Genomic DNA, 15885 nt, shown 5'->3' with positions numbered 1-15885 from the left:
AAGAACCAAAAAAGGATTTATCTTGCACTCATTGTAGCAAAAAAGGCCATGTAACAAAAAGAATTGGTATAGAATCTTTGGTTTCCTAGAGAATTTTAAATTTACCAAAGTAAGATCCAATGTGACGAAAGGGACAACTATAGGCAAAAATGTATCTTTAAGAACTGAAACACAAGCAATTGACATTCCTATTGGTCATGTTGAAGAGATGGGGAGTTGTAGCTCCATGTTTCAGATCTCCTTGATTAAGCAACAAGTTGATTGGTCGATGGGTCTTTTAAATGAAAATGGTTTAATAAGCATTGATGGTAAGAGTTCTTGACCTAATACATAACAAGCCAAACACTCACTCATTGACTTTGCCTTTACAAGTATTGTCTCTAATCAACCCTGTTTCAATGAACATAACAAGTTACCATATGTTAAAACTGTTATGATAAAACAAGGTCATTGGCTAATGAACTTTAGAGCAATACATCATATAACTTATTCACTTGACAATTTCATTATAGCTAAACTTGTAGTAAACTATTATGTACACTTACCATATGACAACAAGGCGGCAGTATCACACATAGGTCAGGTCAAAAAAAATTCATCATTGACCCTGCATAATGTCTTGTTTATCCCAAGTTTTAAATTTAACCTTATTTCAATAGAACAACTCACCCATACAAAGAAAAATTTTGTATTGTTCACTGACTTATATTGTATTGTTCAAGACATACTTACTTGGATGGTGATTGGGGTTGCTAAGACATCTTCAGGGTTATATCTAATGCAAGATAGCAATGGTGAACACTTGTCTAAATTTTCTCTTGACAAAGTTGTAAAGTTTCCGTTAAAGTTTTCTACAAATGCTTATAGCATAAGGCATAAACTTTTGATCTTTGGAACTTTAGGTTAAGCCATGCACTAAAAGAGAGAATCAATGTAATTCATCAATGTTATCCAGTTTTTTCTTGTTCAAATGAGCTGCTTTGTGAAATCTGTCCTTTGGCAAAACAAAGAAAGTTATCTATTCCCATTCATATTCATTCTACAAGAGTTTCTTTTCAACTGATACATACCAATATCTTGGGGTCTTATAAGACTCCAACTTTATCAAAACAAAGGTTTTTCCTCATTGTAGTAAATGATTATTCTCGATTTTCTTGGATTTTCTTAATGAGAAATAAGTCAAAAGTTTCAAGCACCATTCCTTCCTTTAATGCTTATATGCAAAAACAATGTGATTTGCAAATTAAATGCATAAGATCAAATAATGGAAATGAGTTTAGACTTATTGATTTTTTCAACAAAAATGGAATTATTGATTAGCTATCTTGTGTAGATAAACCCCAATATAAAGCACCATCATATTCTGATGGTTATAAGAGCCCTTATGCATCAATCAAATGTCCTTGGTCATTTTTGGGGTGATCTTATGCTTACTACTGTCCATATCATCAATAGGATACCAACCAAAATACTACACAATAAATCACCATATGAATTATTATATAATAAGCCGCCAGTGTGTGACTATTTAAAAGTCTTTGGTTGTATGTGTTTTGCATCTACCTTATCAACACATAGGAAAAAGTTAGACAAAAGGGAAAATGAGTGCATATTTTTAGGCTATTCAAATAATGTCAAGGGATATAAGGCATATGATTTATGTGCACAAAAGATCTTGGTATCCAGAGACATTGGTTTCCATGAACATGAATTTCCATTTCATGCATAAAATAACAGACAGTAGACAAAAACATTTTATTGAACACCTGATATACTAAATGCATATGTTGATGATTATGATTGATATACACCATATCAACTATACCGTAACCATATACCTCTTGATTTTTATCCATATGAACCTTCTTCACCACTAGAAAGCCCTTCCACAACAAATTCAAAGAAAATTCATCACGATTCACCTTCAACTAATAGTTTGCCCATTACTATTGACAGTGACAGTAGCAATGTAACCAATTCACAAGAATCAAAGTTGCTAATTAGGAAAAGTACAAAACAAAAACATACCCCTAAATACCTTGATGCGTATTATATTGACCTACCTAATCAAACCAACACTATTACCTCTCATCCTATCACCATTTACTTGTTTACCAACCATCTTACATCTGAACACAAAGCATTCACAACTGCCTTATCTCATGTTCATGAACTAGGCTCTTATCATCAAGTTGTGAACCATTTGCATTGAAGAGAAGCTATGAATCTTGAACTTAAAGTTTTGCAAGATAATGATACATGGAGCATAATACCTCTTCCACCAAATTCATATGCCATAAGATGTAAGTAGATATACAACGTTAAACTAAAGGCAAATGAAAAAGTGGAAAGATAGAAGGCAAGGTTAGTTTCCAAGGGTTACAATTAAGTTACAAGCTTTGACTACCAAGAGACTTTCATCCTTGTAGTAAAGTAATCAATTGTTAGAGTCTTTTTTACTCTAGTAGTAGCATATAATTGATTCTTATCCCAATTAGAAATCAATAATGCATTTCTTAATAGGGATTTAGATGAGGAGGTCTATATGGGAAATTAAATACCACAAGGCTATTGTGTTTAGGGGGAGTGCACTAAAAGGCCAAGGTTGGTATACAAATTAAACCATTCCTTATATGGCTAAAAGCAAGCTTCAAGATAATGGAACACCAAGTTTACCAACTTACTTTTGTAGTTTGGATTCAATCAGTTGATAGCAGACTACTTTTTGTTTACTATGAGAATATCAAATGGAAATTTCATATTTCTCCTAGTATATGTAGATGACATCCTTAATTGGAAGTATATCCACTCAAGTAGTAAAACAAGTCAAAGAATTTCTAAGTTCTCATTTTAAGCTCAAGGACCTTAGAGAATTGAGATATTTTCTTGGGCTTGAAATCTTAAAAATACCATAAGGAATCAGTATAAGTCAAGGAAAGTACACACTGAACCTCCTTAAAGAACATGGAGTGTTGGGAGCCAAACCAATCATCACCCCTATTAACTATAATCAATAGCTGAAAAAGGCACAAAATGAAGAGATACTACAAAATCCTACAAATTATAGATAATTGATAGGTAAATTACTATACCTGACTTTCAGCAAGCCTGATATTTCTATGCAGTGCAAGTATTCTCATAACACATGGATAAGCCTAGTCAAACACATCTCTTGGTAACTCATAGAGTGTTAAAATACCTTTAAAATGCACCAAGACGAGGGATCTTGATGAAATCAAACACAAATCTTCAAGTTTTTGCATATTTAGATAGTGATTGGATAAGGTGGCCCCACAACAAAAAATCAATCACTAATGTATTCATAGGAGAATCTCTTGTTAGCTGAAAATTAAAGAAACAATTTATTGTGGCTAGGAGTTCAGTTGAAGCAAAATATTGTTTCATGCCTTTTATATGATGTGAACTATTGTAGTTGAAGCATTTGCAAAATGATTTTGGGATAAATCATGATGAAGCCATTGTGTTGTACTCAGATGGCCAATCTGCCATTCACATCAACAAAGCCTAATATTCCATGAAAAAATTAAGCATATAGAAATGGACTATCATTTCATCAAGGAAAAGGTATTGGTAGGAACAATCAAGCCTATCTATGTACCAATTGACTTGCAAGTAGCATATATTTTTAACAAAGCTTTGCAGCCTAAGCAATTCTTCAAGTTGTTGAACAAGATGAGTGGTCATAATCTTCACTCCTCCTTTTAAAGGGGAGTGTTAAAAAAATACTGAAATCAAGCTTGAAGAAATGAAAACTTAAAGAAAAACACTAGAGAAGATGTCAAGCTTGAAGAAAGGTAGCAAAACTAAAGAGCTAGCAGGTTGTACGCACCGTTTCAAAGAAAGAATGCACACTACTTTATGAAGAACCAAACACATTGTTTCATTTATATTAGTTTTGAAAGTTAGTGAAAGCCATTATTTAATCAAATTAGTTAATTATTCTTTGCCCTATGTATAGAAACTGATGTCCATATCATTTTTGGAATGATTTTTTCTAACATTTATCAAAAATTCCTACGCCACTGTAGCTTTCTTTTTTCATCTTTGTCATTTTACCCTTCTAACATAAAGCCTTTGAGAGGTCATTTGCTATCTCTAACAACTCCCTCATAAGATGCAAAATAAACATAAATTCAAATAATATATTAGTATGTTATAAAAATTAGAAAATAAGGGTAAAAATTAGAAAATAAGTGGTAAAATTATAAAATTATTGTAGGAGTAAAATTATAAAATTCTAAAAATAAAAGTATGCGATAAACTTATTATAGGGGCAAAATTATAAAATTTTTAAAAAATAAAAGTTGTTATAAAAATTTTTTAAGGGGAGTGGGGCCCCAACTAGCCCTCTTTCCCCTCTGCCTCTGTGTGTAACCGTATCAATCGTGTTAATCGTTTAAATAGGTTATAATTCATATAAATATTAATCAGGTTAGTCAAGTCATATCGTATAAAATTTAACTCGATATGTTTAATCAACATGCTAATCGTGTTATGTTGTGTTACACGTTTATTAACATATATGTTTAAGATCTCAACATGATTAATTAACCGCATCGTGTTCGTATTTACCTATATAACTGTTAATACTCTTTATTTACACAACACGATTAAGACATGAAAATACAAATTGTCAAGTTTACCTTTCACTTTCCATGTCAGTACCACATCAATATCATGTAGGTTAAAAATGACGAGTGGTATTTTGATTAATAGAAGTTAGTCAACTATTATTGAATGCTATAGAATAATAAATGTTTATTTGAATTTTTTTTTAATAATTTAAGAATTTCTTAAAGTATTATGTCAATAAAAAAAATATGTATTTATTATTAAATTAAACGTTTCAATATTTGTCTAATTTTTATAATTAAACCACACAATTGTAACCAATGATAAGGACAAAATGAAAAAAAAAAAACATTTTGACAATAGAGAAATTTTATTTCACTATACTAAATCATTGAGTTTATAATACATTTGGGTTATTCCTCATTTTATAGTTTTAAACTTCATTAGAATCATTGGACAAAAAAGAAACTTCATTAAAATCTATAAGATAGTTAAATTATTGGGTAAAATACTCATACTCTTAAATTTTGATTATAATTTACTTCTAATTTATTAACATTGAAAATGAACACTTCGCTTCAAAATCTCCCACAATTTAAAAAAAAAAAACTAAAATGCCCATAATTGTTTAATTTGTTGTCTATCCTATCCTCCATGGATAGGTAGCAATCTTAAAAAATAAAAATAAAAAAAAAACTGTTTAATTTGCCGTCTGCCTTCTTCCATGGCTGTCTTCCTCTGTTTCCTTGTAGAATTTTATGGAAGTCTGTATCTTTGTTTGTTAGAAGATTTCAAAGAAAAGTTAGGTCAAACAAAATTCAAAGAGAAAGACGAAAAATTGAAAGGTGAACATTTTCTTATTTGAGAAAGTGGAGAAAAATAAAAGAGTATTATAATCAAAAGCTAAAGAAAAGATTGAGGAATGGTCTCTTTCAAAAAGATTGGAGAATGGCCTTGGAACACAAGTTATCTAAAAAAGTTTAAAATTTGAAATATAAAAAACTCAGGGCACCCAGCAAACTTGAACCTTTCTTTGAGAAAAGGCTTGTACTCTTATCTTTGAGGTTTTTTTTTGAGGCTACGGTTATGATTGAATTATTATCTATGTGTATTTGGTCAGGTGTTCTCTAACAAATACAGCATTGGAGCAAGTTTTTTTGTTTTTTTAATTTTCTTTAGTTAACTGTAATTCTGGTAGGAGGAATGCCCAATTGAGTCCTGAGATATAAGATGCCAACAGGAAGCAATTCCATAGAAGAAAATGAACAGTAAGTCTTGGACAAGCAATTGTATTGGAGAAGAAGAACGGTATAATTAAGTAAATGGAATAAGTAGATTGGGTATAAAATTTATGTCACATCATTAAATAAACAAATAGGTGAATTAACTATAAGATTTAGTGTTTAGCGTGTTCATTTTCAATATTAATGAACCCAAAAGTAAACAATCATCAAAACCTAAAAGGTGAAGGTATTTTACCTAAATTATTTGACTTTGTTAAAATGAGTCTTATCTTATGAATTTTAATTCCTTAAAAGTTATCATTAAATTTGACCATAATTTAACCACAATTGTAAAATTCTAACTTGTAATAAATATATAAAAAATACACCCGAGCATTTGACTCGTTGGTTGATGTATTATCTCCTGTCTAAAAGAGTAGGGTTCAAATCCTCATCCCTAAATTATATAAAATATATATATATATATATAAATTGTTTTAAATATTTAAATTAGATAAATATTATCTTTTATTAATATATTTTGAATTGAAGTACGATTTTATGATTGCTATAAAGTCATATCAGAATTTTGTGATAGTTCACGGAGCTGATTTTGCGGATCAAAACTCCACTAAAACAAAGTAATATAACAAGAATAACGTGAAAGTGTTATTCCTTAAAATGTCATTCTCACTTATAAATTTACTATAAATTTTACTTATTTCCTCATATTATATATATATATATATATATATATATATATATTAACTTCACCTAAAATCAATAAAATTGCTTATTCCAAAAAAAAAAATTTTGCTTTCATCCACGTACAATATAAATTGTAATTTGAAATTTTAATAGTGCTTTATATGTAAAACTTTTAATAAACTTGTTATATTTCTCATTATTTATGTAAAACTCTTAATAATGCTTGTATGTTCTATGATTTACGTGAAAATTAATAACTATTTCTCAGATTTCGACGTTTAATAATTATATATTGTTGGTCTACTCATTAAATTCCATAAACCTATTACTTTCTTTTGTTTTTTCAATTTTAATTTTCATTTAATCATTTTTTACGAATAACCTTGAATTTTACCCATAATTTTATAGTGTAAAGGAAATGAGAGTAGAGAACTTTAAGAACTTGTTTGACCTAATTTTTTTTTAGTTTAAAAGCTATTATGAAGCTTTTATGAAAAATAATAACTTTTAAAATTATGTTAAAGTTGTTTGATAAACTGTTTGGTAAAATAAATTATACAAATTTAAATTTTAATTAAAATTATCATAAAAGATATTAATGCTATTTTCAATAATTTAATAAATCAAAGTGGAATAAATTTGTTTAAAGATTATATACGATTTTAGATATTAAAATCAAAGAAATCTATAAAAGAATAGACAACTCTCAAATTTGTACAGTAATAATAGTATTATATTTTTAAAAAAATATGTATTTCGTAAAAAACTGACGTGTTTTTTAAAAAAAGAGAAAGCTTCTCTTTGTCTCTTTGAAGCTTTTCTTTAAGCTACATTTTAAAAATTTTATCCTCTAAAAAAAAGTTAATTTTTTTTAAGAGTTTTTCAAAAATCTTGTTTTGTCTAATTTTATTTTTAAGAAGTAGATAAATTAAAAAATAAAAATAAACTAAGGCACTAAATATGGTATATGCTGATAACGTGTAAACACGTTCCATATGAAAAGTCTGAAACGTCTGGCCAATGGTAGAAAAAAAAGGCATCCTATTCCATTGCAACTTTTGCTTAACAAGCAGTAAGTTACTTTACCCACTAGCCACCCATATATTTAAGTTTAGGAAAATAAACTCTTATGCTTTATTCCTGCACCACTGGAAAGATATCACCTTTTCTATTGTCCCCTAGCCTCTTTCATCAGCTTTGAGACTGGCAAATCCTGAAGAGATACTACACTACTTTCTTTTGCCATACACTATCATTTCACATCCTCGTACACAACACAAGCACAAAATCTCATTGGGGATCTGTTGCTTTTCTTGCGCTACGATGTGATTTCAATTTAATTATGCAGAATGCCCTGGCAGTGAAAATAATATGACGGATGATTTAACGTTTAGGAATGCATTTCTTCCGGTAGAGAGGTAACGCTAAAAAAAAAAGGTCCACACTTTCACAATTTTGATTGTTTTAACCACTAATGGTAGTAATAATTTCATTTGTCTTTTAGAACCAGTATATTATTTCATTCAAAATCTGTCCCAATCGTTTCTGGACATACTGAAAATCAAGATCATATTTGTCACCGCATAGTGTAAACACTAGGGAGCCCATACTGACTTGGCAAAACAGTGGTCAGACACAGAGAGACACGACACATGGGAACTGATCCGATCGGAGCAAATTGGGTACTTTCTGGCACTTTCAAAAGGTCTTTCGCTCCTTTTAAACGCAACCTTTAAGTCAGTCTGTGCCAGTGTTATCATTATATATATGTACTCTATACTGTTACTATCCCTGCATTATTGTTCTTGCGACTCTAAAACACCCTCTCTTCTTCTCTCGAACAATCAGAAAAAGGGTCTTTCAAAACTATCACCAGAAAGAAATGATGCTAAAGTTCTTTCCATGGTTTATGTTTTTCTTATGCACCACTGCCCTGTCATGCTGGAAGCTTGAAGGATTTCCTACATTAGAATCTCCAGATTTCAATCTCTCAGACCCTGCTGTTCGAGGACAAGAGATTCATGGTAGGAACTTAATTACTATTTTGTTGTTTGTTGGTAATGACCATTTTCTTAAGTTGGTGTTTCCTGAAACCAGTTGCAATTTCAGTGTTGAGACATGCAGGTCTAAACAGGACAGTTGGGTTGGAAGCAAATGGTGACAAAGAAGTATACGAGAAGAAGCATGACATTTTTCTGTCAGAAAAATCACAGAGAGGAAAGGGTGCTTATGGTGGTGCAAATATCGCCCACCGACCTCGTCAAGCAAAAAGTGCGGCTTCCTCACTAGTCAGGCCAGCTTTCTTTTTATCAACGACTGTATCGCATGTAAGCTTGACTGTTATCCTCGCATTTCCGTCTTTACTTCTCAAGCTATTTTAGGCCTTTTTTGGTTGAGAACTTACCAAAAAGATTTGGTGGCTTACTCTAGGCTATCACAGTCACTAAGATGTAGCAGCCCCTCAAAAAGAAACAAGAAAGAGAGATTGAACTTTGTCCTTGTTTGAAGTTGTATGTCTTTGTTTGTAAATGGAGAATATGTTATCCGGTGTGACTATTTCATTGCAGTACATGTGCCTCTAGCTTCCCACAGGGTATACATACCGAAGGTTAAATGGCTTGGTGCCTGCTAAGTTTGTGGTTTTATTCTGTTGATTTTTAACCTTGTTACCACAACATGGCTGTTTTAGTAATGAATTGATTGTTAGAACTCAATCCTAATTCCCTAGTTTAATTTCAGGCGGTTTCTATTGATTTTTTACAATCTATATAAGGGTTTTCTAATTGTTTTTTGTACTTAAGAAAATATCTTGCACCATCTTATAAGTTACAGTGTCATATATACACACTCAAACCAGGAATCTTTTCAGACCAAGGACAACAAATCATGAACCCTGTTCTTCTTCATTTTAACCTCAAAACTGCATCTACAGTCTTCACTATACAGTACACATCTACATATCAAGTCCACTACTGCATGATTTTTGTATCGGAAACTAAGAGTGAAAAAAGCAAAGGAGACTAAAGAACAATATCCTAACAATGACAGGCTTCAAAGGCACATAACTTGTTGAGCCATCAATGTTTTGTCCCTCCAGTTATATCCTAGGTGCCCTACAATGCAACTTTCCAACAAATAAATTTATGATAATGCAAATTCCAACAAAATCTTATATCCTGATTACCTAGTTTTGCATACATTAAAAGAAGCAGCAAATCACCCACAAGTTCAAAAGTAATACAGGATCCAACATCTTCCTTCAAAAGTAACTTTAATATACGAAATGTTAAATTAGTACCACCTCCCTTTGGGGCAACCCTTGTCATAATATTCAACAACACTGTTATTGTACCAAATTAGGAATACAATTTCAGTCCAAGGTCTTTATATGCATAAGCATATGGCATGTGCCTAGTGCAGTCTGAATTTAAGGTACATTTCAAGTGAAATGTGACTAGCCTTTCTGACATTAACATGTATGAAAAAATTGGGAAAGAAACACGCCTATCATTAAAAAAACTGTCTTTCTGGCATATATGAAATAGACCAGGTTCAGACTATACGGTTTCTATGTGGTTCCTCATTTATATGTCATAAATGAGCTTCTCAAACAGTTTCATGTGTTCGGCTTGCAGTGAGATGGCAACTGACAGGCTCCCATCGTTGGTTGGACTTGGTAATACGAAAGATAACCCCTCATAAGGAATCCCGCCTGGGCCCATAAATATGGGCCGGCCCCATCCAAAATCTGCATCATGAATTGGTAGCCTAGCCCAACTAGTAATCCCAAGATTGGGACACTTAAAAGTATGTGCCCCGCGAACGAGGGCGGATAAATCTGGCTGAAGTTCTAGGTAATCAAGGGCTGACCTAAGATAATCATCATCCATCCGAGCCAATGCATCATGAATCGTCCCAGCAGCATACCATGTTGGCTTTGACAGTAGATCACCTGCCACTGCAATTGGGGTAGCAGTGAAAATCACATTTCCAAAGTAACCAGGTGGGAGTGGGGGGCGCAACCTAGCCCTTCCATCAGTTGCAATGTATAATTTGGTCCCTTGATCACCAGCAAGTCCACGTGCCTTGCAGACAGATCTCCACACGTGACCCGACAACATCTCGTATGAGCTATAATTAACAGTGTTACCATCTTCCTTGGACTTAGCTTTGAGTGCATTGAGCTGTTCCCGGGTCAATTTGAAAATAGAGACTGCTGTGCTTTCAGGACCTGTGGATTGGGGTGGGGTGTTCATTGCAGGAGGCGGTTGGTATTCAATGTGGTGGAACACAGGTTGAGGGGGGTCCCGGGCACGGAGAAGGGTCCGATCGATGAATGGTGGAATTGTGAGGTCAAGACCACGAGCCATATCAGACCATGTATTGATAAAGTGGAGACCAGAAAACCCATCTGCCGCATGATGTTGCATACCAACACCTAGTGAAGCTCCACCACATTTGAAATACGTGACCTAAACAGAATCAAACACCAAAACCATGTTTAATAAGCTCCACATTCATAATGACTAAATTCTAATTCAAGGCAAAAACTTCTTATTACATATTTGCTTCCAAGGCTCAGCAACACATTCACAAGAGCATGAAATCTAAATATTTAAAGCTTCATATCTAAGACTTAGAAGAAGGGGGCAAAAGAAGGGTGAATATTAACAAATTAGAAATCATTCAAGGATGTTAAAGTAAAACTAAAGGGGTGTGTCACACATATAGGTGGCGAGCAAAGACGATCACTGAAAAAGGAAAATGTTGATCACAATGCTGACAATTTAACTACCATACCGAGACCAATGAAAAGTTCTCATTGTTACCTTTTTTCCCTATCTATTTCTCTCAAATATCTTGTCTTCTTATTTTATATTCAAACTGCCCCTACCCCAAATCATCTTCCGAATTTATCTGCACCAAAACAACCATGCTATCAGGCATAGATTGACTCTGCTTTTATTTACTCAGGCTTCGTAACATACAGGGAAAGATCATATTGCCATGTCTTTGCTTGGCTTACATCATTATAAAAGAGATGTACCACCTTCAATTCATCATTAGCAGCAAAGCAGCAAGCAAGCAGAGATATCTTAAACCAACAATGCATCCCCCCAATTCAAAGCAGCCCAATTGCTCATGCCACATAGAGATCGTGACTAGAGGATTAACCTAACTTCACTTAAGACCAAAGGCAGAGAAATAGACAATTAAACTATACCCTATTGATGGCATATAGCTCTAATTATTATTGGGCAACCAATTTTGCGCATCCAGGTTGCAAATTTAATAGGTTTGTCACCAAGATAATTTCTATAACTATGACAAATGTCATTCTTATCCAGGTGGCAGAATAAAAGCTGTTTAACAATCACTTCAATCTAAATCCTCACAGCAATAAGAAAAGAAAATCTATTACTGTGTCAATGCTTAAGTTCAAAGCATACTAGGTAGGTGGATATTGGTCACTACATTTTTGTAAGTTATAGGGGTTCCAACTTGCAAAATTCTTAGGTAGTTTGCAACCATCAAAGAACTCTAGATCAGTAATGACAAATTTTTTTTTGAAAGTTGTTGTTCATTTCAAAACAGAGGGTACCAAAGGTTCACCTCTGGAAGAAGTACATACTTGATTAAAGTCTGTAACTCTCCTATTTGAGAGTAACAGACCTTAATCATCGGTAATGACAAATAATGAGGCACATGTTCACTCAACTTTTTTAGTTGGACCACATTATCTATGATCCAAATCATGATGTTCAAATTTAGTGTGAACCTAATATTTACACAGAAACAATACTATCAGATTGCAGATTAGTTTGCCCACAGCATACAGTTACCCTTTTCAATAGCTGCTAAGGACAGCTATGCACTTTCTAACCAGTTTCAAGTCAATGGCTAGGCAATTGAATTCAACCAGCAACTCATGCCTCTCAGCAAAAGTTCCCCATAAAACATCTGTTTTCAAGTTCTTAAATGGACAAGACTAGATCAGATCCACACTTCAGATCCTAGCTTTTGTTAAATATGAATTCTTTTGAGGTAAATAACAGTAAATATAAAAATGGCATACCAATATAGTCTCTTATTCTTTCTTTCCCCTTTTTGGCTCCACTGAGGTTACTGCATGCTGTTTTCTCCATTACACTGATCAAACTTTTCGGACCTGACTCCCTAAATTTTGACCAAATGGGAATGCTTTCTTCTGGGCATGGCCACAGAAGGAAACAGAAATTGCAAACGTTAATCCAGCTAGAGCTTTAAGAACTTGTTATTTTAAGCAGGGATCATTGGACTGCAGCATCTACACTTCAATTTACTATCAAAGACAGCTTTGAAGTTGCCTATCTCTTCACAAGCATCACACCGTCTATTATAGGGTCCATGTGGGTAACTGTGATGAATTTTTATGCCACTTGACTATCTAAGAAGACTGTAGAACAAACAAAACAGAATTCACTGCCAACTTCGCAATTCATTGAAACAATCCTATAGCAATAGTGGTTATAATTTGCTGTATGACCAATCTACAATGAGAAACAAATCTAAACCTCAACATAGTCGTGCACATTTTTTTCAAAAAGAAGTCATGTGCACAATTGTATTCAAATTATTTCACATCACAATTAACCTATTCATGCTTCAGAATTGAACTTTGACAGGGCCATTGTAATTTCTGAAATCATTACAAGTTTGATATAAACTCACAAATGCTTGAAGTGCAAGGATAAAGCGTCTTCATTCTCAGATCCTCTATGATAATGGCCACTGAAGTAAGCAATGCGGTAGAGAGAAGCCTACCATATATTTGTTAGTAGAAATGACAGTTGACTGTCGAAGGTTAGCTCCTATTTACAGCATGGCACGCAGCATTCCATAACTATAGAGAATCTAACTACAGCATTTGATTAACTTACACTCAACACAGAAAAGTATGTTCCCTCGATCTCAAAATGTGGGACTTTTATGCAGGACGGTACACTCAACACAGCAAAGTATGTTCCCTCAATCTCAAAATGTTGGACTTTTATGCAGGACGGCCTACAATAGCCATCCAACTACTTGAGTCAGTTGTGCTATAAATAAGGACAGTCCAGGTAGACTGTGGTATACAGCTAAAAGATTAAAATTTATCTATAAAACAACTCTAAGGACAAGGTTCTTGCGTAATGTTATGTCATATAAGAGTCAAATCCTAAGAGGTTCCCCTTCAAGCCATACAGACAGCTCTCTCTTGCATCCAAAAAGAAGCCATATGGCTAAACCAGAAAGAACAACTGCATTATTACATTTATTAAGGCCGTAGCGTTGCCAACATTGATAACCAACCATAAATAAAATAATTGTAAATGCTGAAATCATAAGAGCCACAATAAAATGATTTAACTACAAAACCAAATTTAGTTCCTCAACTGAACATGACAGTTCTTCCACCAAACTTGGGACTCACCACTCAATATTTATTACTGCTAAACTGGTAACCTCCAAAATAACAACTTGTAAAAAGAACTCTAGAGCAACTTACAGGTAATACATGGTTGCTCAAAAAGTCAAAAGAAACTTTTTTTTTTAAAAAAAAAAAAAAACCTTTTCTGGTATAGGTAATTGGGGAGAGAGAATTGTATTTTGAAACTTTGATATACATTTTTTATACAACCACTTTAAGCCTATAAACACCCGTTAAGAAAAGCTCTATAGCTATTAACCAATAATCCAAAATCAGACCAAAAGATATGGCTTTGGTACTTTGATTCACTTTACGAAAATAAAATAAATAAACAGAATAAAAAGTTGACAAAACATTACCTGCAAAACCAAGAGCGGGTAAGTACCGATGCCACCGGAATAATCAACAGTTGGGATGAGCTGCCTGAGCTCCAAGGTGGGGGCAAAATCACCAAAATCATCAATAACAGAATTAGTTTCAGCCTCAACTAAGAGCACCCCTTCACCATTGCAATCAATCTCGATCCTTCCATCTTCATCCCTCTTCAACCGGCCGCCCATGGGGTAAAACGGCACCAGGGCCTTGCTCAAAGCCTCCTTCATTACCTGCGGGTCAAAGAAGTTGGACGCACCCGTCGGCCTGTAGAAGTAGACACTAGGGGTATGGAACCTAGGTACGACCAAGTCCACGTTGGAGTTCCACAGGCTCTGCCGTGGAGTCTCCTCCGCCGGCCGTACCATTGTTGATTCCTTCACGTTGACAATCATGATTAACCTGCGCCTGTCCTGCTAAAGTGCGCGGGCAGTGGTGCTAGTGCGACCCACCGATGGATTGCTCTGATTCCTGCAAATGAAAGCCACCAAAATTTTTGCTTGTAACAAATGGAAAACAAGAAAAGCTGAAAGGAACAGTAATAAACTAATATATATATACATATAATGAAAAGGAACAGTAACAAACTAATATATATATATATATAATTAAAAGTCAGCTAAGAGAAAAAGTACAATGTGTAGAGTAAAGACAGAGGAGGGAGGGCGGACCAACTTTGAATCCGTCCCTTAATGCGAAATGAAATTCATTCAATGCATCAAAACTCAAAAGGTTGCATTTATATAAGGGCTAAAAAGGCCGATTATACAGGTCATACTTATTCATCTCCTCAACTACAAGGATCAAAAGCCATGTTATTAGCTCAAAAGGAAAAGAAATGAAAGAGAAAACCCTCTAATTCTGCCAATCTTTTGAATCTCAAATGATTTAACTCGAAAAAATATCACCTGAAATTAATACACAGTTCATAATCTACTAATATTATATTACCAATAATATTTTCGTAAAATTTTAAAATAAGGATTACAGCTTCCGCCTAATTCAATCTGCTTCATTGAATATTGTATCACAGCAATTCACCTTTCCCCGAAACTAAAGAACTAGGCGTTCATATACGACCAAGTCTAAGCGGGACAGATATCTCAACCCTTGGAGAACGAAACAACGACCGTCGTTCGCCAGGCTTGGTCTGGTTTATTTGAAAGGGAGAAAACAAAACACGGCGTTTCAAAATCTTTACCAATCAAACAGGGCAGGGGCAGAGAGAACCCACGAAGAAAAACAGATTGAAAAGAAAAAGGAAAATAAATAAATTATAAAGCCGGATGCATGGCAAGTGGCAATACGAACTAACCTGAAAAGATTTGAAGAAAAGGAGGTGAAATGCTAGCAGATAGCAAGAAAAAGGAAGATGAGAAAAAGAAAAAGTAGCGGTGGTGGAAGTGGGAGGGAAAAATAAACGAAGAAAATGGGTGAGGGGTTGGTGACAAGGTGGTGAGAAGAATGGGAGTACGGGAGAGCCTAAATAAGTGTCAAGCAAAAGGCAACAACGGCTTTTGTCACTCACCAACCCCGCCT

At 33.9% G+C, this 15885-nt stretch overlaps 2 protein-coding genes across 4 annotated transcripts; one reads left to right on the top strand and one right to left on the bottom strand.

Annotated features, from left to right (window-relative positions):
- Nucleotides 8151–9262, top strand: LOC18595465. Of its 2 annotated transcripts, XM_007023415.2 has the most exons (3): nt 8151–8548; nt 8634–8851; nt 8955–9262. In XM_007023415.2, exons 1-3 carry the CDS (start codon nt 8407–8409, stop codon nt 8976–8978), a joined length of 384 nt encoding a protein of 127 aa, XP_007023477.2. In that variant the 5' UTR covers nt 8151–8406; the 3' UTR covers nt 8979–9262. The 2 variants fall into 2 exon arrangements, with proteins under 2 accessions (XP_007023477.2, XP_017978940.1); XM_018123451.1 differs by having other exon boundaries at nt 8634–9262.
- LOC18595464 (shikimate O-hydroxycinnamoyltransferase) lies at nt 9779–15826 on the bottom strand. Of its 2 annotated transcripts, none has more exons than XM_007023413.2 (3): nt 15662–15826; nt 14334–14817; nt 9779–10996 (listed from the first exon to the last, which is right to left on the bottom strand). In XM_007023413.2, exons 2-3 carry the CDS (start codon nt 14739–14741, stop codon nt 10109–10111), a joined length of 1296 nt encoding a protein of 431 aa, XP_007023475.1. In that variant the 5' UTR covers nt 14742–14817; nt 15662–15826; the 3' UTR covers nt 9779–10108. The 2 variants fall into 2 exon arrangements, with proteins under 2 accessions (XP_007023475.1, XP_007023476.1); XM_007023414.2 differs by lacking the exon at nt 15662–15826 and adding an exon at nt 15388–15615.

This window comes from Theobroma cacao, chromosome 6 (genome assembly GCF_000208745.1).
Source record: "Theobroma cacao cultivar B97-61/B2 chromosome 6, Criollo_cocoa_genome_V2, whole genome shotgun sequence".
Lineage (NCBI taxonomy): Eukaryota > Viridiplantae > Streptophyta > Magnoliopsida > Malvales > Malvaceae > Theobroma > Theobroma cacao.
This window is presented reverse-complemented; position numbering and strand designations above follow the sequence as displayed.

Excerpts from the sequence above, each read along its gene's own strand:
- LOC18595465 (XM_018123451.1), top strand. The coding sequence starts at position 8,407 with ATGATGCTAAAGTTCTTTCCATGGTTTATGTTTTTCTTATGCACCACT. Across the intron at positions 8,549-8,633 it reads TCGAGGACAAGAGATTCATG|TGTTGAGACATGCAGGTCTA; the intron begins GTAGGAACTTAA and ends TTGCAATTTCAG.
- LOC18595464 (XM_007023413.2), bottom strand. The coding sequence starts at position 14,741 with ATGATTGTCAACGTGAAGGAATCAACAATGGTACGGCCGGCGGAGGAG. Across the intron at positions 10,997-14,333 it reads ACCCGCTCTTGGTTTTGCAG|GTCACGTATTTCAAATGTGG; the intron begins GTAATGTTTTGT and ends GATTCTGTTTAG.